This window comes from Gekko japonicus, unplaced genomic scaffold (assembly GCF_001447785.1).
Source record: "Gekko japonicus isolate JY-2015 unplaced genomic scaffold, Gekko_japonicus_V1.1 scaffold110, whole genome shotgun sequence".
NCBI lineage: Eukaryota > Metazoa > Chordata > Lepidosauria > Squamata > Gekkonidae > Gekko > Gekko japonicus.
This window is the reverse complement of record NW_015173675.1, coordinates 622,598-648,676: the sequence shown is the minus strand read 5'-3', so window position 1 is coordinate 648,676 and position 26,079 is coordinate 622,598. Positions and strand designations below refer to the sequence as shown.

Genomic DNA, 26,079 nt, shown 5'->3' with positions numbered 1-26,079 from the left:
TTTCCTGTGGTTTCAGATTTTCACAAGGGTGTGATACCACCTCAGTTTCATGGAGAAACAACTGGCTGAATCTACTTACAACGAAAATTGCCAGATCCATCCCCTGAGGCCTGATTTAAATATGGCATTGGTGGAACAGAAGAACTTACCCATGCGACACCGCACAAACAGAGTGGCTTGTCGGAAGAAAATTCTCAGCCACTACACATTAAAATGTTAGCACTACAAAGATCTGTAATGTAGACAAGGGTTGTGCTGGTGTATTACTATTTCACATGTAAACAGGACTACTCAAATAGGGCGCAATCCTAAGCAGGTCTGCTCAGAAGTAAGTCCCATTTTACATAATGGGGCTTACTTACAGGAAAATGTTCTTAGAGTCTGCTCAGAAGTAAATCCCACTTAACTAAATGGGACTTACTTACAGGAAAACGTTCTTAGGGTTGCAGCCATAATGGTTCCGTTAAAATAAGATGATGGCCACATGCAAAGCCGCATGGTAAGTTCTTGTCACTAGCCCGTAGCTACGGTGGGGCATCTCGCAGCAATGCCCCCTTAATTAACAAAACTCTTTCTTAAATGTTTTATAAAGTTTTAAAAGGTTTAATTTTAGCCGCACCACCGCACCCAAGCCTGCCTGCACGCACCCTGTGTGCCTTCTTCTCCTCTTGGCTCCAGCCAGCCACTCTGCCGCGTTCTCCAGCTACGTGCACGCCTTCTCCAGCTGGCTGGTGTGCCCATCCCCGCTTTCCCCTCTGTCCAACAGATACCCTGAGGTTCTTCCTGAATCGCCCTCCCAGTAGCCTGCTGGTCAGGTACTGCCTTCTCCTGGCTTGCTTTGCTGAACCACATGACCTTGCCTCGCCTGCTCCACCCTCCCTCCATGCCGGCAGCCAGCAGCTTGTTTGACTAACTGCTCACACAGCTGACCCTGCAGGAGAATGGAAGGCTGCCAAATCTGTACAAAAACACCTGAAGGTTTGCAACCCACTTTTGGGGGCAGAGTGATGTTCATCTGTTGCAGCACAAACAGCTGATTTCTGTCACAGCAGCAGCCACGCGATCTGGGGTTACTCAACCCACTGTACTCAATGCATGTGGGGTGGGGCTTCGCTGTGTGGCTGATGAGTGCTCCCACCAGGGCAGGAAACATGGTTGGAAGAAGGGAGGGAGGAGGCACCTCCCCGTGCAGTCCTAGGCTGAGTTAGGCAGGAGAAGGAGGTGGGGGAGGGGCACTTGTGAGGCTCCTCGAGGCGGGAGGGCGGTCCCTGAAGGAAGGCAGGAACAATGCAGGAGGCGTGGGCTATTTGCATCCCTTGAGACACACAGCAACTCAATCTTTCGCTCCTCCAGAGAAGTCTGGTGGTGGAAACTTTCCTACTGCAGCCAGGCTTGACAGGCCAGAAGGAGCTAGTCCCTGGCACCCCAATGAGAAATTCTGCCTGGGTAGAACCGGCAGCTAAAAGCAGTGGGCTGCAAGTGGTCGTCACATGGTTGTGGTGATAAAGATGGGTGTATGTGAATAGACTGTGGCTTTTAAAAACAACTGCAAAAATAATAATTGCAAAAAATGGCTGCCCCACCAGGAAAAAAAATTTCCCCCACAAGCCATGAAATCCTGGCTATGGGCCTGTTCTGTCATGCCAGCATCATAAGATGATTTCTGTACCTTTAGAAGTTTTTACAGAAGCCAGAATTTCAAGCTGTGGAATTACTCCCAAATCCTTACATGTAAGAACACAAGTGCAAAAGGCCTCTCATGTTTTGGACATGGCAGTTCTACATGTTCATGAAAATGGCACTACTTTCCACATTAGACAGAAAGCTAGCTTTCTCTGGTGCATCATTTCACCATTTTCATATGCAGCCAATTCAGACAGATGCCACCCTGTGAAATATAGACGTAGTGACTGTGTGAAAATCTTATTGCCTCAGAAACCCACACATGAATCAATCCCTTAGTTAGAGTGTAAACTAGGTATACGGCAGAATGTTAGACACTCCCTCCAAACCATTCTAGATGAAAACCAATAATGCTTGCCTCAAAGCAACAGAATGGAAAAAAAAATCTTAGCAGGAAATTATTTCATCATTGTTTTGGCAAAACCACTCTACTCAAACAAACACTATCTCTCTATAAGAAATGCAATGCATTTAAAGACTAGGCTGGAGTATCTGATCACAAGCCTCTGAAGTGGAAGTGATTCAATGGAACTTGCTAAGTAACAAGAGTCAAACGTGTATAAAATGAACATGTATTAAAATGTAAATGCTACAGGTTTGGGATTCATCATTTAACAAATTGAAAACAAACACTCTGCCTGTTTAAGAAGTAAAACAAAGGTTAAACAGTCTCTGAATGTAAATGCAAGTGGGTTTTAGAACAAAATGAAAAGAATCTGCAATTTTTATTAATCCTATAAACACAACATTTTAAAAGTTATCAACAGAGGGTTATTTATATGTAGCTAGAAAACTTGCTTGCTCTCAAAATGACGAGGGCAAAATAAATACAAAAGGATTCCTCATATGAACGGCTCATAATATTTGGAAATGTACTGATTTATAAAAATATGTATTTTACTTCTCATTTTCAGGGAAATTCTTAACATTGAATACTAATTGGAAACTTTCTCTTGGGGTCAGAATATACCAAAATATGTTTGATGTGAGCTTTTATTGCATTATGCTGAGCACATTCCGGGTGGGAATGATCAATGCCAACATTCAACTGGATTGTAAAAAGGCAGCTATGCCAGTTAAAATTATTCGGACCCTAAAGATATGTTACAATAACATAAACTATTGTAGTAGACTTGGTTGCATAAAGACACTAACAGAGACACATAGTTGCATTATATGTCTGAACTGAAAAGATGAAATCCAAACACTACTGTATAAATACTGACGTATGTCCTATGTTTTCCTTTCCTTTCTAGTCTGATAAATAATTTGCACCTGAAACAACTTTCAGTACTTACATAATGTTACCTTCCTAATCTTCACCACATGCCTGTACCTTGGACAAACAGTTGGTTGCAGCACTACTTTAAATATAATTTAAGTATTAAACAGTGTAACTGAGAGACTGCTCTTTTCCCTCACAGCAAAAATCATCTAAAACTTTCTTGCTGTGTGAAGGTGGACATACACCTTTTTAAAAAAGATATTTTATTTTATTTAGTTAGTTATTTTCATATTTGTATCCCGCCCATCCCGCGAGTGGGCTCAGGGCGGGTCACATCATATTTCAACAGTTACAATAAAATTTAAAAACACAATATAAACATTTAAAATCAGTGGTTACAGCTTACTGGTGAAAGTTCCAACCATACAGATGGATATGGCCAGTTACTGATGGATGGATGACTGGTAGCAATCTCGGGGAGGCCATGTGTGGCCTCAACCAAAAGCCTGGTGGAACACCTCCATCTTGCAGGCCCTGCAGAGGTGAATAAGATCCCGCAGGGCCCTGATCTCAATAGGGAGCATGTTCCACCAGGTGGGGGCCAGGGCAGAAAAGGCCCTGGCCTTGGCTGTTGCTAGACAGATGTCCTTTGGGCCAGGGACCGCGAGGAGATGTTGATTATTAGAGCATAAAGCTCTTCGAGGCGTATATAGGAAGAGGCAGTCCTTTAGGTATGTTGGTCCCAGGCCATATAAGGCTTTGAAGGTTATTACCACCACCTTGAAGCAGATCGGGTATTCAACTGGTAACCAGAGCAGCTGGCAAAGAACATGTCGAACGTAAGCCTGCACAGGCATCAACATCAGCAGGCACGCCACCGCATTTTGCACCAGTTGTAATTTCCGGATCAGTCTCAGGGGTAAGCCTGCACAGAGTGAGTTGCAGTAATCAAGTCTGGAAGTGACCATTGCATGGAACACCGTAGATAGGTCTTGGGGGGAGAGATAGGGCTTCAGTAGCCCAATCTGCCTAAGATGGAAAAATGCAGATCTGGCAACTGCGGCAACCTGGGCCTCCATGGACAGTGAGGCATCCAGTGTTACTCCCAGGCTCCTCACTGTTGGGGCTGGGACCAAAGATGCCCCCTTCCACTGTGGGGAGCCTGGTGCCCACATCTGTACCCCCTCGACCCAGGAACAGGACCTCCATCTTAGATGGATTTAACTTCAATCGACTCTGCCGCAACCATCCAGCCACAGCTTCCAACTCCTCACCCAGCTTTCCGGGAACAGAAGATGGATGGCTGTCCATTAACAAATAGAGCTGGGTGTTGTCAACGTACTGATGACAGCCCAGCCCCTAACTCTGGACTAACTGGGCAAGGGGGTGCATATATATGTTAAATAACATTGGCAAGAGGATCGCCCCCTGCGGCACTCCACATTCTAGCAGGTACTGTGGGAAGACCCTCTCGCCAAGCGCCACCCTCTGTCCCTGGCCATGGAGAAAGGAGGAAAACCATTTCAAGGCAGTCCCCTGAACTCCTATGTCGGTGAGGAGGTCGGTCAGAAGATCATAGTCGACTATGTCAAATGCTGGTGTTAAGTCTAATAATAACAGCAGCACTGACCCACATCGGTCCAGATGTCTACAGAGGTCATCTGTGAGGGCAACCAGAGCTATCTTCATCCCATGGCCAGGGCAGAAGCCAGACTGGAAGGAGTCAAGGATGGAAGTGTCATCCAGGAAGGCCTGGAGTTGTTCAGCCACTGCTCTCTCAACCACCTTACCCAGGAATGGTAAATTCGATACTGGGCAGTAGTTGGTCAGGACCATCGGGTCCAGTGATGGGTTTTTCAAGAGCGGATGAACCACCACCTCCTTCAAAGCCTCTGGGAAAGTCCCAGTAGAAATGGACAAGTTGATAATTTCTCCCAGAGGAGCCCGAATGCTCGCCACCTAAACAGGGTGGGCATAGTATGCTCAGCCGGACCTTCAGGGCAAAATGGTCAGATCATGGGACTACAACCGTAGTAATCAGATCCACATGTATCCCCATCCCAAAAATCAGATCCAGTGTGTGGCCCACTTGGTGCATGGGAGTCGATATAAACTGGGAGAATCTCAGTGCCTCCATGGACGACACTAAGTCCCTGGCCTGGACAGATACTGCATCATCGGCATGAACACTGAAGTCACACAGGATCAGAAGCCAGGGATATGCCAGTGCCCAGCCTGATACACCATCTAACAGGTTGGACAGGGTATCTGCCGGTGTGTTAGGCAGTTGGTACACCAGCCAGATAGCCAAATTCTCCTCAACATCACATGCTAGACCAACACATTCAATGCCGGATATTGTTGGCGTGGGGAGTGACCTGAAAGAACAAAATTCACGGATAAGCAAAGCCACACACACGCACCCATACGTCCACAACCGGTGAAAGACCAAGAACCCAGGTGGGGCAAGCTGGTTCAAGGTGACAGTTTCACCATCCCTCACACAGGTCTCGATCATACAAGCCAGGTCTACCTGTGACTCCATGAGATAATCACGGAGCACAATGCTCATTATTAATAGACCTGGCACTGAATAACACCAGTGACGGAGAAGGGTAAATTTTCCTAGCCCCACAAGCAACATTTCTCGGGATGGGACATAGGTGGGAAGAAGTCCAAGCATTTCTGTATCTCTGATTTCTTCCATTCCAGTTAATGGAAGAGCACCTATGCCTACCACTATATCTCCCCCGCCCCATAATCACTGGTATTCCTGACCCTTGCATGGCCCCCCTTCATCAGTGCTCTCAACCTCAATACTCTCCAACAACCAGCAGAGGCTATAACTGTCTAAATTATAAATCCTACACAGCTCATCACAGACCCCTGTCTAAACTAGATACCCCCATTTGTGCCTTCTCTAACTATCTAATTTACCCACCCTGTTACAATAACCAATTGGACTGATTAATAAACAATACAATCAATATAATCAATTCCAATATATCAATCTAATTTGATTAGAGAATCAATGTGCTCAATTAATCAGTGGGGGGAAATTAGGTTGGGGGAAAAATTCATATAAATAATTCAATTACCCTCCCTCTAACCTCCCCACCCCCACCGCATTAGCATCATCTAATAATTGATTGATTAATACAATATAAAATCCAATTTAATCAATTCAAATACAGCCAAATCATCAATTAATCAAAATAATCATTAAACTGCAGAGGGGCAAAATATATAAAAACCAAGCCTAAAGTGCCTAATTCATTAAAAGGATTCTATATGAGTATTTAATTTCATCCCTGCCAAACCAAGTCAAGTCTCACAGTCACTGGGTCTGTTCTTCTCAGGTCACAGCATCGTTCGTGTCCCTGTACGACCCCCGATACTCAGTCTAACAATCGATAACCGGTTAGCAAAGCAGCTGCAGCCCACTTAAAGATCTTCCTCCACAGTTGCCCGGCTTTAGAATGGGGAGCAGGACAGTCACACACCGACAGAGGGAGATGATCTAACTTCCTCCTCACACTTGCTCAGCCCCAAGATTCACACACACACACACACACACACACACACACACACACACTGGTTATCAAGCCTACATCCCATGTCTTTCCAACTCCGACCAGAGGAAGACTGGGATCAGTTTGAGCATGTAGGGGAGGGGGGCATAAAGTCCCAACAGCAGTTTTATGAAAAGTCCACTCAAAAACATGCAAGAGAGAATGGTAAAACCATCTTGCCTTTTCATGGGGTAGGAGGGCTCTAGGTTTGACAGCTCTGGAAATTAATTTTTACGGTGCCAGACAGGCCCTGAAGTGGAACCCAGAACAGGCGCCGGATCCAGCAGTTTTGTCAGTACAGCTCAATGTAAAAGTTCACCCTGAGGTGGGGTGTGTGTATGTGTGTGTTAGAATGATCTGTCTCTGGCTGAGATTCTGAAGATCTGTTGCCTGTCAGAGTAAAAGATACTCAGCCAGCTGGACCAATGATCTGCTTCAGTATACGACAGTTTCATGTGTCCATAAAAGAAAATCTAGTGCATGGGGGTGGGGGGGTAGAATACGGCCTTGCCTCCAACTTTGTGACAACGGATGGAAACTTAAAGAGAAAAAATTCACCCCAAAATGCCAGGCCAGTATTGACTGCCCTGTAGATATGTAGACATTTATGTTAGCCTAATGATTTCATTGGAGAAGGAAGGAAGCATGGTCCAGCCTGATGTTGTCAGATCTTGAAAACTAAGCAGGGTCGGTACTTGGGGTCACCAGAAGTTGGGTGTGACTTGACAGCCCTACACACACACACACACACACACACACTGAAAGGAAAAGTGTTATAACTAAGCAAACAGGGAAGAACCACAACTATTATCTGTGTGAATTTTAAGCAGGTCCAGAACCTGGGACCTCTTTGAGAAGAAGACAATTTTTTAGATATTTTTTCTTTCTAAACTTCTGGTTTTTTTCTTTATGTTTATTATATTTGTTATTAAAACTCAACAGGTGATTTCAAAGGCAAACACATTACTACATGGAACTCCCCCCCCCAATTAATTGTATCTCTCCCAGATCTCCTATTGTATGTGTATACGTATGCCAATAGAGGCTTGTCAAATGAAAATGTATCTCTCCAGAAGGAGAGACACTAGGAATTCTCTCCGCCAAATATTATACACAGAGCAAAAAGTCTCCCTGTTTTATAAGTACAGGAAGCACAAGGAGGTATTCAAAAGAGCAACCCAAGGAAGCAGGTAGCAAAACAAAGCAGGCACAAATAGTCAATAAATAATAAATAAACGTGACATGGGGTAAGCACAACATTTAGTAGCAACATGGTGCAAATGCACAGAATAGGATCAGTTAAGGCTACAGTTTTCAGGATGCCAACCCTTCCGCAGAACTACAAACAATTGCATCAATTTCCACGATCCTTATCATGGTTAGGATTTGATTTTTAAAAAAATAAATAGAGCTACGATTGAATGGGACTGTAGTCTCTGTGTGTTGCTCACTGAAAGAAGACAGCATCTGGTGTGCATACAGGCAAGGGAATGTATGTTTCACTCTAGCCACCCCCTCTCTAAAACAACATGTTTGACCTGTCCACTCCGTGGCAGATTTGCCTATGGCCAAGGGAGGAAAGAGAAGTGTAGCATTCTCTTGCACACACACACACACACACACTCAGTGTGCAGTGCACACTTGCCATTTGAGCACGAGAGATCAGAATAGGTCCAGCAAACAGGAATTACTACTTACACAGAATCAAATCCCTTCCTAATTCAGATAGAGAGCACTTTGGAAAGACAGATTCTCTTGGGCTGCAAGATCTGTGTAACTCTGTCAGTTATATATTGGCTAAATTACTCCTTTCCCCTCACTCAGCCTTCCGTGAACTCTAAGGCATATGACCAGGCAGCAAAATAATGACCACATCTGAAGATTTAGGAGCACTGCCCCCTGCCATTAATTTTCCATTCAAGTTAATTGTAATAACTATATTTTAAAATAGAGATTTTTACATTTGTTTGGGAGTTGATTAATTGTTTAGGCATATCCTTTCTCTCCATTTCTGAATTTAGAAAGAAGGAGATCCAACTCAAAAGGGAGGGTTTAGGCTAAGGAACTGGACTGGCCAAATATGAAGGTCTGATACAATTTAGACTTGGATAATTTGTCCAAGCACAGCCAGCAACACTCTACTTGGAGATTCTTGACAAAGAGGGACTTAGCCAGAAGCAAAATTATATCGTAGGGTAAGGCAAAATATAGACAGGAGGTGCACTGAACAAGATGATATCAGTATGTGAAGCACTAAACACTAAATTCAGGGCAAAATGCTACAATGCTATCTTAGAAATGGCAAATCTAGGACTGAGGCCTGTTGTACATTTTCAGATCAAAGAAAGATGAAAAGGAATGAAAAAGGAAAGACTCCCTGGACCACACAAGGCATTTGGAGTTAGAAGATAGCTGCTGAGACTTCAGAGGACTTTTCAGACCCTTAGGAGAAACCCAGAAACTGGGACACTGTTTGGTTGAAAAACCACAGTTCAAACTTTCACAGAGATTGTAGTGCAAATTAGAATTACTGCCAAGTATGCTGAGGCATGAACACACTAAAGCAACAGCATAGCAAACAGCAAAAGTCAGCATAGTGTACTTCTGGCAAAACCTGCAACCAAGTCTTAAACAATTTAGCTAAGCATGAACAGAACACATGTGTTTATTTAAAAGGGCTGTCCAGTGACATCTACTTCAGTATTTCTGGGAACAATGGTATTACAGGAAATAAGCTAGACAAGATCTTTTCATTCAGAAGATATTATTCATCATCCTTATGTTCTATGCTATTTCAAACAAGTGCAAAAGTTTGGGAACTCAAAATAAATAACCATGAAGAATACAAGAAATACAGAACTAAAGAATGATGTTAATATTCCAAATGCTGGCCAGCACAGAAAGATCAACTGTGAGGTTTCTTTAAGTAAATCTCCATTAATTCCTTGCTTTCAATCTATTGATGAAACACCACCATCAGCAATTTTTACTGAATTACTTAAAACAAACACACACACACAAAATAAATGGTCTGCTGTATTTCTAACATACATTATTTCAGCATAGTGAGTTCAAAACTAAGAAAGGAATGAGAATTTAATGTACGGCTTCTCTACAATTTCATATGAATGGCAATGTGAAAAGAGGAAGAAACCATTACAGTGGATGAGTAAATATTTCTAAGAAAAATATTATAACCAATACAAATATAAAACCACCACATGATAGTAATGCAACATATATATCAGGACCACAGATTTTAGCCGTATTTAGCAACTACACACTGTCTTTAAAAGAAGAGTTGGTTTTTATACTCTGCTTTTCTCTACCTTAGGGAATCTCAAAGTAGCTTACAATCATATTCTCTTTCTCTCCCCACAACAGGCAGCTTGTGAGGTAGGTGGGGCTGTGAGTGTTTTGAGAGAACTGTGACTGGCCCAAGGTCACGCAGCAGGCTTCATGTGGAGGAGTGGGGAATCAAACTCAATGCTCTAGATTAGAGGCCACTACTCTTAACCACTACACCACGCTGGCTTTAAGACTTGACTTTCTTGCTTCCTTTCTCTTCCGTGAAGTAAGTGAATCCCTTTAGTGCTTGACGTCTGGCTAGGGCATTCTCTGCAACTCATGACACTAACATTGTAGTCTAGCACATGTACAGGTTCACACCATTTTAAAAGAGGCACTTTCCACCTCCTGGGGTCGCCAGCAGCTTAAAAAAATCTATTACTCCCATGGCAGAGTATACTGAAGACTCCCTGCCCACCCTGGCCATCACTCAGTATTACATTTCTGGTCGCCCCTAGTGACTGTATCTGTAAGTCTGTGATGGGTATCTTCTTAAACATAGGATGCTTGAAAATGTTCACTAAGACAATGGTCTGTGTCTTACGTATGATAGTAATTCATCCTTGTATTATGATATATGTTTGTGTCTATTTCTGTCTTTATAAACTAATAAAATTTTATTATAAAAAAAGAAAATGTTTACTAAATACAGCTTTTCCATTCTTTATAACTGTATGCATAATAATTAATGACATCTCCATCCCCCCAACACAGATACAAACATTTAATATTCATGAGAATAGAAGAAAGCATGCTCTTTTCACCACATATATTTCCATATTTATATCTGAACAATACCCATAAGCACATGTGCTTGATCAGTGAAAGTAAATGTTGTATTACCCTGCATGCTACTGGAAATTTTCCCAAAATCTCTACTGAACTGAATATTTTATGCAGAGTACAGTATATTTTTTGAGATGTTGTCCCGCTCCAGAGGTCACGGGACGTGCAGAATGGGCCCCGGGGACCCCGACAAACCCTGCAAGACGCCCTAGGCATGACTCACCAGATGGGACGAAGTTTGACGGTCCGGGGAGTGAGTTGGGAGCGGGGATCCCTCTCGTGGCGAGCTATGTCGGCCGAGCCCGGAGACAGGACCGGGGTCCGCGGAGCAGCCCCACAAAAGAAGAGAGGGGCGGCAGCTGCTTGTCTGACGGGCCAGGAGCAAGCGCGGAGCAGCGAGGGCTGCCACAGATTGGTGGCGGCGCGGCCCAGAGGCCGCCAGAGCCACCGGCGGCATATCAGCATTCACCCTGGAGACGCCCCCCCGGTGTCCAGATACATAAAGGAGGGCGTGGCCCAAGCTGGAGGGCGGATGGGCGGTCCTGGGAGCTGGGTGGGGAGATAAAAGGCAGGGTGGAGAAGGGGCTGGGGAGGAGGAGTGCGCTGTGGAATGAAGTGGGACACTGACTAGAGAGACAGAAAGACGGCAGAGAGAGAGGAAGAAAGTCCGCAGCGCACTGGCAGAGGGACTCTCAGGGTGACATTAACCCTGTCCTCTGCCTATCTGAGGCCCCTCACTCCCTCTCCCTTTTTGGACCCTGCCACTCCAAGGGCCGTCTCCCCTGCCAGAGTCTGCTCGAGACCCCCGACGCCACGGCCAGTGGAGGCGCCGCACTGAAGTCCAAGGGAGAGCGCGACAGATGTATTCAGTGATGTCCAATCAATAGTAGTTTACCATTACAGATATGCTAACTACATATGTTATCGTGTGATGGGCAAGCCTAGGTGAGCAAGTAGATACAAACAGGAAGATGGACCAATAGATTGCCTGTTCCACATAAAGGTTTTCCAGCAGGAAAAAGAAATCCTAAAAAAACCCTGAATTATTCAAAAACATCCAAAAAGTTACAGAGCCTTGTCTGGATGCTTGAATGTAGGTTTCTGGACTTCCTTTTTATTATTTTATATTTATACTCTGCTTTTCTCCCCAGTAGGCAGCCAGTAGAGATTACAAAATTGTTCTTTTATCCTCCATTGTATCCATTTGCCAAAAATCAAGAGATTCCAGTCCCAATGCAGTCCTTATTGACAATTCAAGTATTAAACATAACTGCTTGTCAGTCTAATTACCAATACCAGGCATATACAGCCTTTGCCACCAAGGTGGAAGAACAGAATATCTGTGCCTGTGGAGACTCACAGCATATCAAAGTTTTTAATTTAGTACCAGATGTTCAGGCTGTATGACATTCTAGTCTTTATTTTATCTCTGTGCCAAAAATACTATTAGCCACTCTCAGAAATAGAAAACACAGATCAGAAAAGGCACTGTAATTATTGCCAGATTATGACATATGTAAAGCTGTAAACTATGTGTGTTTGAAGTGATGCCAACATATGAATAAACTATGTCTTTATCCCAGTATGGCCTTCCAGGACCTTTGTTCAGAAAAGCTTTTCCTCCCCTCATGCCTCAGAATGACTGACCAGAGGACTAGCTATTTAGTTCCCCAACCCTGTCACAATGACAGAAAATACTTCGAAAACAGAGGTATGTTGTCAAAAAGGATATTGTTTCCATAAAAAGTACTCTTCAAGGGTGGCCATGGCTTGAAAACTTCATAGAAAGCCAGTTTGGTGTAGTGGTTAAGTGCGCGGACTCTAAACTGGGAGAACCGGGTTTGATTCCTCAGCCTCACTCCTCCACTTGCACATGGCTGGATGACCTTGGGCAACCCATAGTTTTGGCAGAGCTGTTCTTGAAAAAGAGCAGTTTCTGTCAGAGCTCTCTCGGACCCACCTACCTCACAGGGCGTCTGTTGTGGGGAGGGGAAGGGAAAGGAGTTTGTAAGCCGCTCTGAGACTCTCCTTTGGGTAGTGAAGGGCGGGGTATAAATCCAATCTCTTCTTCTTTTTCTTCTAGAAAGGACTTCTAGAGGCCAAGGAGGAACCAACCCTCCCCCAGTACATATGCTGTCAGTAAACCTAATGCAAAAGCTCAGAGGCACCGCTACCACCTCTTATTAGGTTGCCATCCTCCAGGTGATAGCTGGAGATATTCCGCTATTACAACTGATCTCCAGGTGACAGAAATCAGTTCACCTGGAGAAGACAGCCACTTGGGAAGGTGGACTCTACAGTATTATACCCTATTGAAGTCCCTCCCCTCCCCAAACCTAACCCTCCTCAGGCTCCTCCCCAAAATCTGCAGGTGTTTCCCAACCTAGAGCTGGCAACACTACCTCCCATGAACTCTCTCAATTTATGCAAGATCTCCTACAATGAGGAAGGACAGTGGTGGATGACACATGAATGATGCATGAACCACATGAAAAATACCAGCTGTGATCCTAGATTTTTAATAGCCTTCACACCCATACTATGGCTCACTTTCTGGAATGGATATTCACACCTCAAGCTTGAACACTTACTGACCTCTCTGGCCAAGGTTATTGCATTCACTAAAAGTATCTTAAAAATAAGAAATGCACAACACACATTACTAAAGATTCACACCATAAACAAGTCAATAACACCCAGGTTCTAATCCCGACTCTGAGATGGAAGCTTGCTGGGTGACACAGGTCCAACCACACACTCATAGGGTTGTTGGGAGGATCAAATGGCGAGGAAAATAATGTAAGCTTCTTTGGGTCCCCATTGGGGGAAAAGGAGGGGAAATGGAGTAAATAATAATAAAAAGTCATTAAAGACTATTTCCATGTCCACAACTGTAATGTTTATTTGCTGCATATAAACTTGCAGCTGAATGGCACTGCATCATGAACGGGAGGCAGCAATGCATATGTGAAGGCTTGGGAATGGGGATAATACACCCTTGGTTTCCGACAGTTTCCAAAAGGGTGACAGCTGTTTACAAGATCTATACAGTCTGAAACTTGAGTGGGGGGAGTATCATGAAGAAGAACCTATATTGTTTGTCCTAATGCAATTATATACTGGAGTTCTGTCAACTTAGTAGTAGTAGTAAATAACAAATGACTGGAAGTAGAGATCTGCCTCTCACCTATCAGTGCTAGAACAAAAATAAAAGTAAAAATGAGATGCTGAATATAATTACCTGATAGTTTCATAAGAAGTTCAGATGCTGCTTTGACTGACATGTCCTGTCGTAATACATTTGCTGGCACTTCCTGTGGTTTGAGATTCTCCTCAGGGATACTTGGGGCAGAGGTTTCAGGTTCATGGCTGAAAACGAAGCTGGGCTTAGGCAAAGAGGAACTTGTATTTTCTTCATCCTTAGGTTCATCTTTCACTTTAAATATAGGAGTCAAAGGTTCTTTTTGATTTGCAGCTGTTAAGAGAAGGGGGGAAAGAGATTTAATAAAGTCAGTCAAGTATGGTCAGACAGCAAAAGCCAGTTTGGACACCCATTATTTTAATGTGTCGTAAAAGAATAGTACGGCTCAAATATACATCATGTTACTGCAATGTTTTTTTAATTGTTTTTGGCACATATAATATTTAAAAAATAATCTTTTGCACAACACTGAAATTTTCTGATGGAAAGAAGAGAGGAAATTCTGTTAAGTAAGAAATTAGAATGGGACAGAGAGGCAAAAGTGCAAGGACAGTAAAACTAATGTAAACAAGAAGGGGAGAAGAAAAAGATGTGAAAAGGATTCTTAACATAGCAGTCCATTAGTTGTGCAAGGACTTTTTGGGGACCCAAAACAATGCCATCATTAATCAGAGTCCTTTCTGGCCTTGCTCCCAGTGAATGCCAGCAGCCCTGTGCCAACAGCTGATGTTGTACTCTGCATCTGCAAACACTGCTGCTCAGGGAACTCACTCTGAGATGGTTGTGGGAGGCTGCTGGCCTCACATGTGTTGCCACTGCCTCTCTGAGCAGGAGCACCTCTGCCTCTCCTTCAGGTGTGGCCAGTAGGGACTGGGTCTGCTGGGGTGGTAGTGGAATCAGGGCCTATATGGACTCTGTTTCAAACTATGGACTCTGTTTCAAACTAGTAGGTTGCCTACTTTACCCTGCTGCCCTCAAGCCCACCACCTTCTTTCTCAGCTGAAATTCATGTGCCTGAAAGTAAGGCTCTTTTTTTTGGGGGGGGGGGGACACCCAAGGACACACTCCAATTGCAGCTAAGAGGTGGAAGGGCAGGCTAGAAGCAAAAAGAATCTTGAATCGGCATTGGCTTCAAGTTAGATATTGGGGTAAGGTAGTTCTCAAAGTGGAACACTGAATAAACTCTTGCTCACGAATGTCTCTTTTCAGATGAGATATAGTACACACACCATCCACTGCAAACACATTCCTAAGTATACGCATGGAAAGCAAAACTAATGATGCCTCATACTGACATTTCTATAGCAGCTTTATCTTTGCCCCCTAAGTCCACACAAGAAAAATAGGATTATATGTCCCAAATGCAGTGTGTCTGGCCAAGTAAAAATCCTGTCTATCATGCCTATCCAACAGACTCCTCGGTTACTGCCTACAAGGGGAGTAAAAACAGATCGTACTAATCTAACATATATAAAGCTGTGCAGTTCTGGTATATCCCCCGTTTTGCATATCTTTCATTGCCCTTTCAGTTTTGTTCATTTTCAAAGTAGCCAGTAGTACACCTACCTGGGCCAAAAAAAAAAGCTGGGGGAGGGGGAGAGGAAGGGAGATTAATTTTCTAGAAAACACTGTATTATCCCCATGCGCTCACTCAGTTTTAGTACATATTTTAATAAATGGAGATGTTTTCTGGAAATGTTGCTAGTAAATTTATAGCAAGGAACTAAATAAAACATTGTCGCTTATGGGCCAGAACTCCATAAGCATTACAGCACTGGTCAAACGTACAAGTCAACATGCTATTTTGAATGCACATCTCGCTGATCAATGGGTTTAATTTCTTCTTTCAACATAATGTATTTTCCCTTGTGTGGCACTGACATATCTACCAAGTTTACATTTTCATCTTAGAGATATATCTCACTCCTTCAGTGACTTTATAACACGTTGCTAGGTAACAGTGCACACAAGCCAGGTTTCAGAACCCTTGGTTAAGACACTATGAAATCAGCACACGGGCCTTCTTGCATGAAAAATTACCATTTGTGTCCTTAGCATTCGTGCCTGCTAAAAACTAAAAAATTACTTGTCAGTTGTGAATATAGACCGACAACAGGAATTTTGGTACATTAAGTTTTCAAGGGACCCCACCCCTCAAAATGTATATTTTTATCTGTTTTGGCCATAATGGGCTTTAACATCAACTCATTAAAGACAAGACCTAATTTTACCAAATGAAAAATTATATTATTTAAACAAAATTAATCTAACTGTGCCCTAACCTGAATGGCCAAAGCTAGCCCCATCTCCTCATGTCTCAGAAGCTAAGCAGGGTTGGCCCTGTTTAGTTATTTGGATAGGAGACCACCAAGGACGCTCAGGGTTGCTCCACAGAGACAGGCAAGGGCAAAGCACCTCTGTTAGTTTCTTGCCTTGAAAACCTTACGGAGCGGCCACAAGTCAGCTGCGACTTGACAGTACTTTCCTCCTCCACCACCAATCTAAACAGTCAGAATAGTATTATAGTTGGGTTACACTTACGGGCTTGGCTTTGAAAAATGTCAGAATCACAGACAGAAATAATTATTTCCCAGATTAGTAATTGCTAAACAGGAAAAAAAACCCAAACCAATCTATACATCTAATAGCGAAAGGCGCCCCCTGCGTGCGGATACCTAAATCCGCGCATCGAGGGCACCTGGGGGGGAGGGAGATTTTCGTGCACACTTGGGGCAGTCCCCAGGTGTGCACAAAAATCTGAAAACTGAAAAAAAACATCGGGGGGATACTTAAATCCCCCCAAAAGTAACAGAGCGTCCCCTGCACATGCGCAGGGAATGCTCTGCTAACTGCCTCGCTTCGGGGGGGAGAGCCTGGGGAGGCCCGGCGGCTGCAAGCCATGCGGGCCTCGTTTGGGACTGGTGAGGCCCGGCAGCTGCAAGCCGCGGGCCTCGCTTTGAAGGGGGGGAAGAGAGAGCGGTGAGGCCTGGCAGTCGCAGGCCTCACTTCGGAGGTGGCGGGGGGGAAGAGAGAGACCGGCGAGGCCCAGCGGCTCCAAGCCGCAGGCCTCGCTTCGGAGGCGAGGGATAGGAAAGAGGTACTGGCGAGATGCGGGGGGGGAGAGACCGGCAAGCCTTCGGAGGTGGGGGGGAATCTGGGAGCCGGAGGTGGTGGTAGAGGAGACGGGGAACGGCAGGATGGGGGGGAAGCTTACCTGCTGCTTCCTCCTCCGCCCGCTCTGTGTGGAGCTCCCCCGCTCCTCCCCCCCTGCGATTTTCACGGGTCCCCTTTCTTGTATACTCCTAATTCTAAACAATCTATCAATTCATCCCAAAAGTGTATTCCAAAATCTATCAGAAATCTATCCTATTAACTGCCTCAGAACTGCATTCATTCAGATTCTTTTCTTGCCAATTTCCCTCTATAAATTTTCTTTCTGTTCTTGTATTTGCAGATTACAGTTTTTGCAATCCCAGAGGACAAAGATTTGGAGCAGATGAAGACAATAAGCCAATCCAAAAGGCATGACTAACGTATCACCAAGTGAAGAGTCATTAAGGCACTGCTGATCCTCTGGCTCACCTGCCAATGACGACATTTACTGAAATGCAACTCACATTCCACTTAAAGGAAGTTGGTGACCAATTAATCTCCATTTAAAAGGGCACTGTCACTCTCCAGAGTGAAGTGCCATTTGTTAATTATGCTGGGGATTGTCAATGCCATGTAGGACAGACCAGGTTTGCTTCCACATTTCTGATCCTCTTCATCAAGTTTAAAACTTCTCAAAAAGTTTAATAATAACCTTCCTAATTCTGCTACACTAACACGGAAACAGAAAATGAAGCTTGTTCTTTCCAGACAGGTGTGTATTATTGACTGCCAAGAAAAAAAATCCCGTCCCATTAACAGAACTGTAATGAGATGTTATTTACCAGGTGATGTTATTTATCTCTATGCCATGAAAACCTTCAGCAGCCCATTTCCACATATTAAGACACTTTTAAAGGGCCAGGACATTTTTCTTCAGGTTTGTTAACAACCTTTGGTATTATTAAGTTTTGCATTCTAAAAGAGACTGGGGGTGGTAGAACTAAATATGCTGAAGGGTAAAATTTAATTTTTATATCACTTTTTGGATACAACACTATAAATTATAATAATAAAAATGATATCCTGAACCTTAGAACCCCCCGCCCCTTGTCTGTTCTCAGTGGGGGAGCAGAAAGAAATGCAAAATACCCTACCCACAAGTGACCAGGAATGGCACAATCCCCAAACTGACACCATGCCAAACCAGAACATACTGCAATTGCAAATCCTATTTGTAATTTTTTTGTGTGCTGTTGTGGCCCATGTGACATTTATACATTGGTGCACCTGCAAAACAATAGCTTAATAGATAGAGTAGGTCAAACAAATCATCTATGCAGAATGAATGTTGTCATTGCCCCCCATCTTCTGTAGCCCACTTTGCCACTCAAAAAGGATTGGAGGCCCTTAGGAGCAGTGCTGGATACATTGTAGGGGGCTGCATCTTGAGTGGAATGTGTAGAAATCACAGATCCTCTATGTGGAAGTGCCTTTTGTTCACACAAGGCACATAAACACACACAGGCCTATGTGTGTGAAAATATCTGTAGAGTGTGCATTGTCCAGCTACAATTAGTCACTGCCAGTAATCATGCATAAGAGCTTCTTGTCTCCCATATTTAACTCACTTCTTGTCAGAGACTGTCCATCATTAAAGTGACGCAAAGTGTATGTCTTCAGTCTAAAATACTAAAAGATCACTGTCTTCTACAATCTGAACTATCAAAATATGAGCAGGGGCTAATGTATATGTAGGCATTTTTATGCTAAACATTGTATTACTTCTTTTGTGACATGTGATCAATTTGCTATTACGTTGCTCACGTTGGGAGCTTTGTGATTTTTCTTATATTGTACGTTTATATTTTGATTTAATCAAGTTGCTTGGCCTATGATGACTATCATAAGCCACCTCATGCTAAAATAGGAACACTCAGGTATAAATATTTTAAATAACAATAAGTAAAATGAAGATGTACCCACAAAGATAGTTATTTTACATATTTCTTATAAGTTCTTGCAACTCCTTTTTCATCATTATAACCTAGCAGTAGCAAGATGATAAGGAGCTAGTTTGGACAACCAAACATAGCCACCACATAGGTAAATATGTTCCCATTTCTCCACTGTCTCTAAGAGTCAATGGAACCCTGTTCATAGGTTTGGTATACTAATTCTGGTGTAAGGTACCAGAAATAAAGGGCTGTGTGCTATCATTCTGCTCAGCTAACAGAGGCACACTCCTCCAGAGTGAAGAGTCTTCCTCAGATCCAAAAAGTGACTTTTGCATGAGAGGAAGGTGCTTATGTTGGAGTAATGCACTACTGTTAGCTGAGCAGAGTGGCAGGATACCACCTACATCATTTTAAAGACAGTGTCTGTACATTTATCGTCACAGAATGCACAAGGGGATAGCTGATTCCCCCCCCCCCCCAAGTTGTGAGTTTGGACCTCAGATCCTGGTCAAGCTCTAACCCTAACACTCCTGCGTGCTCTTAATGAAGACGCAAGAATACTCCAGATGTCTCTTTCACAAAACGAGATGACATAGTAAAAACTGCTGGAGAAGCAGGCATTCAGGATCCTCTCTATCCTCTCTCCACTGCTATTCTCCGATTTCAGTCCCCATTCCATCCTGTGTGAATGACTAGTCGATAAAAAGAGTTTTGGAAGCTATGCACACAAAAAGGCACGATGTTAGGAGAAAAAGGAGCTCCACCCACTTACCTGAGAGCTTCATGAGAAAATCTGATGCCATTTTGACAGAGATGTCCTGGCTGAAAAGTGCTGACGCTGTATTGGTCACAAAATCAATGGAGTCTTTTAGCTTTGCATTGTTGGCAATTCTATCAACCACACTGAGAGCAAAGGATGGGGAGGAGGTGATGTGATCATCTTTGGGCTCTTCTTTTACCAGCAGAGGTGGGATGGCAGCACCTGTTTGTCCAGTTTTCTCAGGTGTTCTCAGTGCAGCAGCAGTCCCTGCATGGTCAGCTGCCCCCTCCATCTGCTGTCCCATTCTGGAGTCATCATTTAGCTGTGATGACACCTTGACATCCGTTTCTTGGATCTCTTCCTTCACTTTGGCTTCTGTCCTCAGAAAGTGTTGATGGCAACGCATGTGGAGTTTCAGGCTGAAGTGGCGAGAGGAGGTAAATGGGCAAAGCTGGCACTGAAAGGTCTCTCCACGATCCTGGTGTTGGTGAACCTGATTCAGTTGTCAACAGGAGAAAAAAAATAACTTTCAGACAAATGCTATACGTATCTTTGGTGGGCTTGATCCTGCCTCCTGCCTCCTTACAAGAATCTAGGGTTGCCAGCCTCCAGGTGGGGCCTGGGGATCTCCCGCTTTTCCAGCTGATCCCCAGCCGACAGAGAACAGCTCCCCTGGAGGAAATGGCTGCTTTGGAGGGTGGGCTCTAGGGCACCCTACCCTGCTGAGACCCCTCCCCTCCCCAAACCCCACCCCCTCCTGGCTCCACCCCCAAAGTCTCCAGGTATTTCCCAACGCAGACCTGGCAACCCTGCAAGAATCATTTCAGTATTAACTCTGCTGTAGAATAAGCCCAGTAAATCCTTGAATTCACCCTTTACCTAGTCTATTTGTTTTGGAATCCTGGTTTTATAGGGAACAATGAGAATTGTAGTTTGTGGTTTGGAATGTAACAACATTCTACTTGCTGCAAAGCTAAAGTTCTTTCATTTGATTGCTGTCCACATAATACTTTTATTGGGACCAGCTACAATGACCCAAAATTGTACACAAGACATTTGATTGCTGTGTGTGAATGAGAGGGGGAGCGCATGATCCCAAGGATTCCCCAAGCTTGTTCACATTTCAGCTAAAATTAAGCCACAGAATTTTTTGAGCCTTCACAACTGACAGACCTTCTCAGATGATTTCAGTGTTATGAGCCAAAATGGCTCTCTGTTTATACAGGACACTTAAAGGTGAACATTATTTAACAATAAGGATCTTCGTTTAGAGGTCACTTGCTAAAGGTCACAACGTTATTCAATATCAGACTACAAAGAACATTATTTCATAATTCCAAAAGCATTTTTTCCTATAAAGTTTCCATTTTTGTTCCCGTGGCTCAGTACATACAAACTAGCCTGAATACCTATCAGTGATTACAACACGAACATCAATCCTAAACACATTAACCACAAAATAAATCTGTTGATCTCAAAGTCTTGATTTTTCAATTTATAGTCCTGATAATCTCTGACTAAGATGTGGATGCATTCCACCTCAATGGTTCCCAGCGACATGTTACAGCCTTGGAGAGGGGGACGAAACACCACAGAACTAGCATTTTTGTCAACACCTCCATGGAAATCTAATACCTGCTCTGGTTCTTAGATATCGCATACAATATAAAATAGAATCTGAAGTCCATTGTTGCAAATTGCTAACTTGCACAGGGTCTAAAGCACAACCTTGATTAGTAATGGGATAGGGATTTTTTGCCAAATAGAAACTGCATGGTGTTGCTGCAGGCTTTTGTTTTCCCTTGCCACATGTAGCTAATATAGATGAGATCTCAGTTTCTTTTCGTCACTGTATGCCTTGTATTGCACATGTCTCTAGAGTGCCTCCATCCTGGCTGCTTTCTCCTTGCAAGTACACTGTATTATGGACAACTACATTTTCACCCTTATAAAGCATGTTAACCACAGACATGCAGCTGCTTGTACTACACTAACTGGGCAATCCTAAACAGAGTTGCACCCTCCTAGGTTAATTGACTTTAATGGATCTAGAAGGGTGTAACTCTCTTTAGGATTGCACTATAAGGCTGTCATCCAGCCTGCATGGTCAAACGTCTGATGTTTATTTGGGCACAGAAACCATCTCCCACAGAACCACAAGCTGGGCAGTATAGGGAGAAGGGAACTACAGGCAGTCTCTTGTGTGGAGGCTAACGGATTCAGTGGACTACAGCCAAAACATGGCAAGAATTTGTTGCAGCAGACATCACTAAGGCTACTGCTTTTACTGCCCAACCACCCCTCTGCTAGTCAAAATGAATTCACAGCACTTATACACATACCAGAGAAAACCACGCTGGGTTTTATTAGGTGAAGATTTTAAACTTTCAACGGCAGCTTTATGGACTAGATTCCTTCACTGCCAGAATCCAATGACCTTACCTTCATGTGTGATTTGAGATTGTCCTTGCGTGCACAGCGAAATGGACACAAAGGGCACTGATGACTTTTTAAGCCTGTATGAATCACCATGTGTCGTTTCCAGTAGCTCTTCCTTTTTATAACCAGGCCACAGATTGGGCACTGGAAAGGTTTCCCACCTTCTTCTTCTGAGGCTTAGAATAAAGGGCAAAAAAAGAAAGAAAACTCATTAAGCCATCAAGTGCTTTTCCTCCTCTGGGTAGCTACAGTCTATAAGCTTCAGCTTTGAATTCACAGGAGCACCCTCTTGATAAATCCAGATGGGCAGCCACGTTGGTCTGAAGCAGAACAAAGTTTGAGTCCAGTGGCACCGTTAAGACCAACAAAGTTTTATTCAAGGTATGAACTTTTGTGTGCATGCACACTTCTGTACTGAAGAAGCGTGTGTACACACAAAAGCTCATACCGTGAATAAAACTTTACCCTCTCAATAAGTTTATTAAACCTCTTTTTTAAATGCAGAATTTTTAGCATAACCCTTATTGCTTCCCATTCCCTCCCCCAAATGGGTATCCTACTAATGAAAGTGATGAAGATATATGTCACAGTCCCATTCTTACTGTGGACAACCAGCAGAGGATGCTACTGTGCCTTACCTAGGCACATAAATACCATTTTGCTGCTAATTTCCCTGCTGTTTGACCTATGTAATGTAGAGAAACTGCTCACCGCTTGCTTACTTGCTTTCTGTTTAGCAGCTGAAATATGCCTGGAGAAGTTAAATGATGATGTACCCAGTAATCCACAGCTCTTGACCAAAAGCCATGCTGGAATTATGAACAAGATAAACTCCATTCTCAGCAGTGCAAGATTTTGAAGTCCCTGCTGCTGAGATTGTTCTGTTCTGACTCAAGGAAACTGCAGATGACACTTCAGATTCAGAGGCATCTTTGGAATCATTATTCAATTTTTCTTCAGTGCTGTTCCTCAGCTTGTTAGTACATCAAGTCTAATGTAATAGGTTTAATGCAGGGCTCAGTTTGAGCCAAAGGCAGCACAACACAGCTCTAAAACTCTGCTTTCAGCATAAGCAATCAGAAAATGCTGAGTGCACTTAAGAACCACTGATTTCAGTGAGCAATCTGAATTTTGGCTCCTCTTGCTAAAGGAGGACAGTCCTACTAATAATTAGTCTTCTGTTCCTATTTCATGGATCTATTCTGAATATATAGAAATTACTCACTACAGACTGGGAACATAGTCATACGACTTGCATAGTCTTCTTGTGGAAGATTTGACTTCCAAAGAGGAAAAAAACCTGCTTGAGCAGCACGTCATTCCAGCCATGTGGATCCCTGGAAACAATTTTAACTGTTGTGATCTTTGTTGTTCTTTGCATCTGTGGACTAACTAGGAAGAAAAGTGCCTCTGAACATGTACAGAGCATATTATCTTAAAGCCAATGCCAGCACACAGAATTAAGAGGTTGGTTCAAAGGACATAGCTTCTAAGAAGACTTGTGCCCCAAAATCTGACAGATTAGAAATACGGTTGTCAGTCATTATAGAAGTATGTTCTCAATGCAGGGTAAAGATTGTAGAGCTTGTCGAGAATTCATCATTTTAGGGAATAATCATCAGGTTAAGTCTTAGCTGCTAAGAAGAAGAGAGGATTCTGCCTGCTGAGTTGACACAATCAACCATCTGACATTACACTGCAAATTCCTACACCTGTTACGAGAAAGTTTACAGTGTTACTGTGGAAACGGGAAGATATTTCCATGACTGCTGAAAGGGTATCTGATTATTTTCAATGCTGCACAAGTTGGCAGCATATTTCTTATGATATTTGGGAATTACTTTCAGAATATTACAGCTGACTTCCAAATGTATTCATCAGCGACTGTATTTTATGTCTCAAATAACTCAAGTGTCAATACTTTTCTGTGAATGGGAATGCAGTGATAAAGCTGGTGTGATAAGTTCCTGCTGCTGTAAAGACACAGGCTTAATCTACCTGACTACAGGAATCTTACTGGAAAGACTGTATATACTTAACTTTGTTCAAATGGCCTGGCACCAGGGTTAGGGTCCTGCCTGGGCACTGCATTTTTTTATCTCAAGCCCTTATTTGTGTGTCCCCCTTTGTTCACGGGTGAGGCTGGTGATACTATAAAGCCTCCAAACAGGCTCTGGACCTGGTGTCATCCATGGCAACTCTGGGATTCTCACAGATTGTATCGGGTCCTACACATCAAGCAGGCCACACCCTGGATTTGATCTTTGGAATGGGGATAAATGTGGATCTAATTGTCATGGACAGAAAGCCACGGTCAGATCACTTTACTCAGAAAGCCTGGCTGAGTGCCCCAATCCCGCTCTGTCTAGGCAGCAAGCAGATTTATGCTCACCCACAGAGACTTATGAATCCTATCGGTTTCCAGAATGCTATGCAGGATCTGTTACCTCCCAGCGATTCATTAGATGAGCTGATAGAGGACTGGAATACCCGGCTCTCTGAAGCCATCGATGCAATCAGTCCCTGATTCCCCCTCTGTTCCCACCCCAACCTGGCTCTATGGTATACAATGGAACTCAGGGGGATGAAGCGAGAACTCAGATAGCTAGAGCGAACTTGGACCAGTCTCGTGATGAAGCTGCAAGAGCATCTTATAGGTCATTTATGAAAACCTATAAGGTGGCGGTGAAAGCTGCTAAGAGAGATTTCTTTGCAGCTTCCATCACATCCACTAACTCTTGCTTGGTTCAAGTAATTAGGTCTTAAACCGCCCTTTCAGGGAGAACTCAAAATATGAGAAATTTGGCCATTAGCTGTGAGGCACTTGCGAGCTTTTTGGGGGATAAGTCTTGTCGCTCCACCACAACCTGCCTGACACTGTTGATACAGTAAGGAGAAGAAGAGAAGAGACTGGATTTATACCTTGCCCTCAGGGCCGGATTTAGATGAAGAGAGGCCCTAGGCTACTCCACTTGTGAGGCCCCTCCCAATCTCCCACCCTCATGACTAGAAGAAAATGGAAGAATGTTATAAACCAAACTGAGTGAAGCCAAGGATGTAAAATTCTGTAATTCACAATTTCTCCTCTAAAGGACATAAGATGTTATTGTTAAATACCATAGTGATTGAAAAAAATGCATAAATGTTAAAATTAACACTGAAAAACTTTTGCAATAACTGAACTTTGTAAACGTTTTGTGGAATAAGCATTAATTTTTAGGAAAATGAAGTTGTAATCTTATTCTTAAAAAAACAAAACTTGATTTTACAAATTATATTGCCTGGGAAGTGTAAATAATATGATCGTGATTCCCTGACAGTGTGGCACTTTTAGAATCTACTTTATGTCGACATTAAACAGTCAGTTTTAAAATAAATATTAAGAAGTAAACTACAACCATTAAATACAGTAAGACTAAAAATGACGCTTCTACTCTTGATCCCTTCCAGTCTGGCTTCCGCCCGGGTCATGGGACAGAGACGGCATTGGTCGCCCTTACTGACGACCTCCGTAGGCACCTGGATCGGGGTGGTTCGGCGGTGCTGCTGTTGCTAGACCTGTCGGCTGCGTTCGACATGGTCGACCACCAGCTGCTCGCCCACCGCCTCGCCGACGTGGGAATACAGGGACTGGCCTTACAGTGGCTTGTCTCTTTTCTCCAGTGTCGGGAACAAAGGGTGGTGCTTGGGGAACAGCAGTCCGGGAGGCGCCCTCTTGAGTGTGGCGTACCCCAGGGCGCAGTACTGTCCCCTATGTTATTTAACATCTTTATGCGCCCCCTTGCCCAGGTGGCTCGGAGGTTTGGGCTGGGTTGTCATCAGTACGCTGATGACACCCAGCTCTATCTGATGTTGGGTGGCCAGTCGGACTCCAGACCGGAAGATCTGGACCGGGCTTTGCAAGCTGTGGCTGGTTGGCTTCGGCTGAGCAGGTTGAAGCTAAATCCGGCGAAGACGGAGGTCCTGTGCCTGAGTCGTGGCGGCGCCGGGTTGGGGGCCCCGCTCCCGGCCTTCGA

The 26,079-nt window shown here is 43.7% G+C and overlaps 1 protein-coding gene across 1 annotated transcript in view; it reads right to left on the bottom strand.

Annotated features, from left to right (window-relative positions):
• Window positions 1–26,079, bottom strand: part of ZNF827 (zinc finger protein 827) — a 139,671-nt gene that overhangs the window by 76,170 nt on the left and 37,422 nt on the right. The window contains exons 3-5 of the mRNA XM_015422913.1: window positions 22,067–22,239; window positions 19,637–20,117; window positions 13,856–14,089 (exon numbers count right to left, since the gene is read on the bottom strand). Coding sequence (XP_015278399.1) covers window positions 13,856–14,089; window positions 19,637–20,117; window positions 22,067–22,239 — 888 coding nt within the window. The remainder of the gene's footprint in view (window positions 1–13,855; window positions 14,090–19,636; window positions 20,118–22,066; window positions 22,240–26,079) is intronic.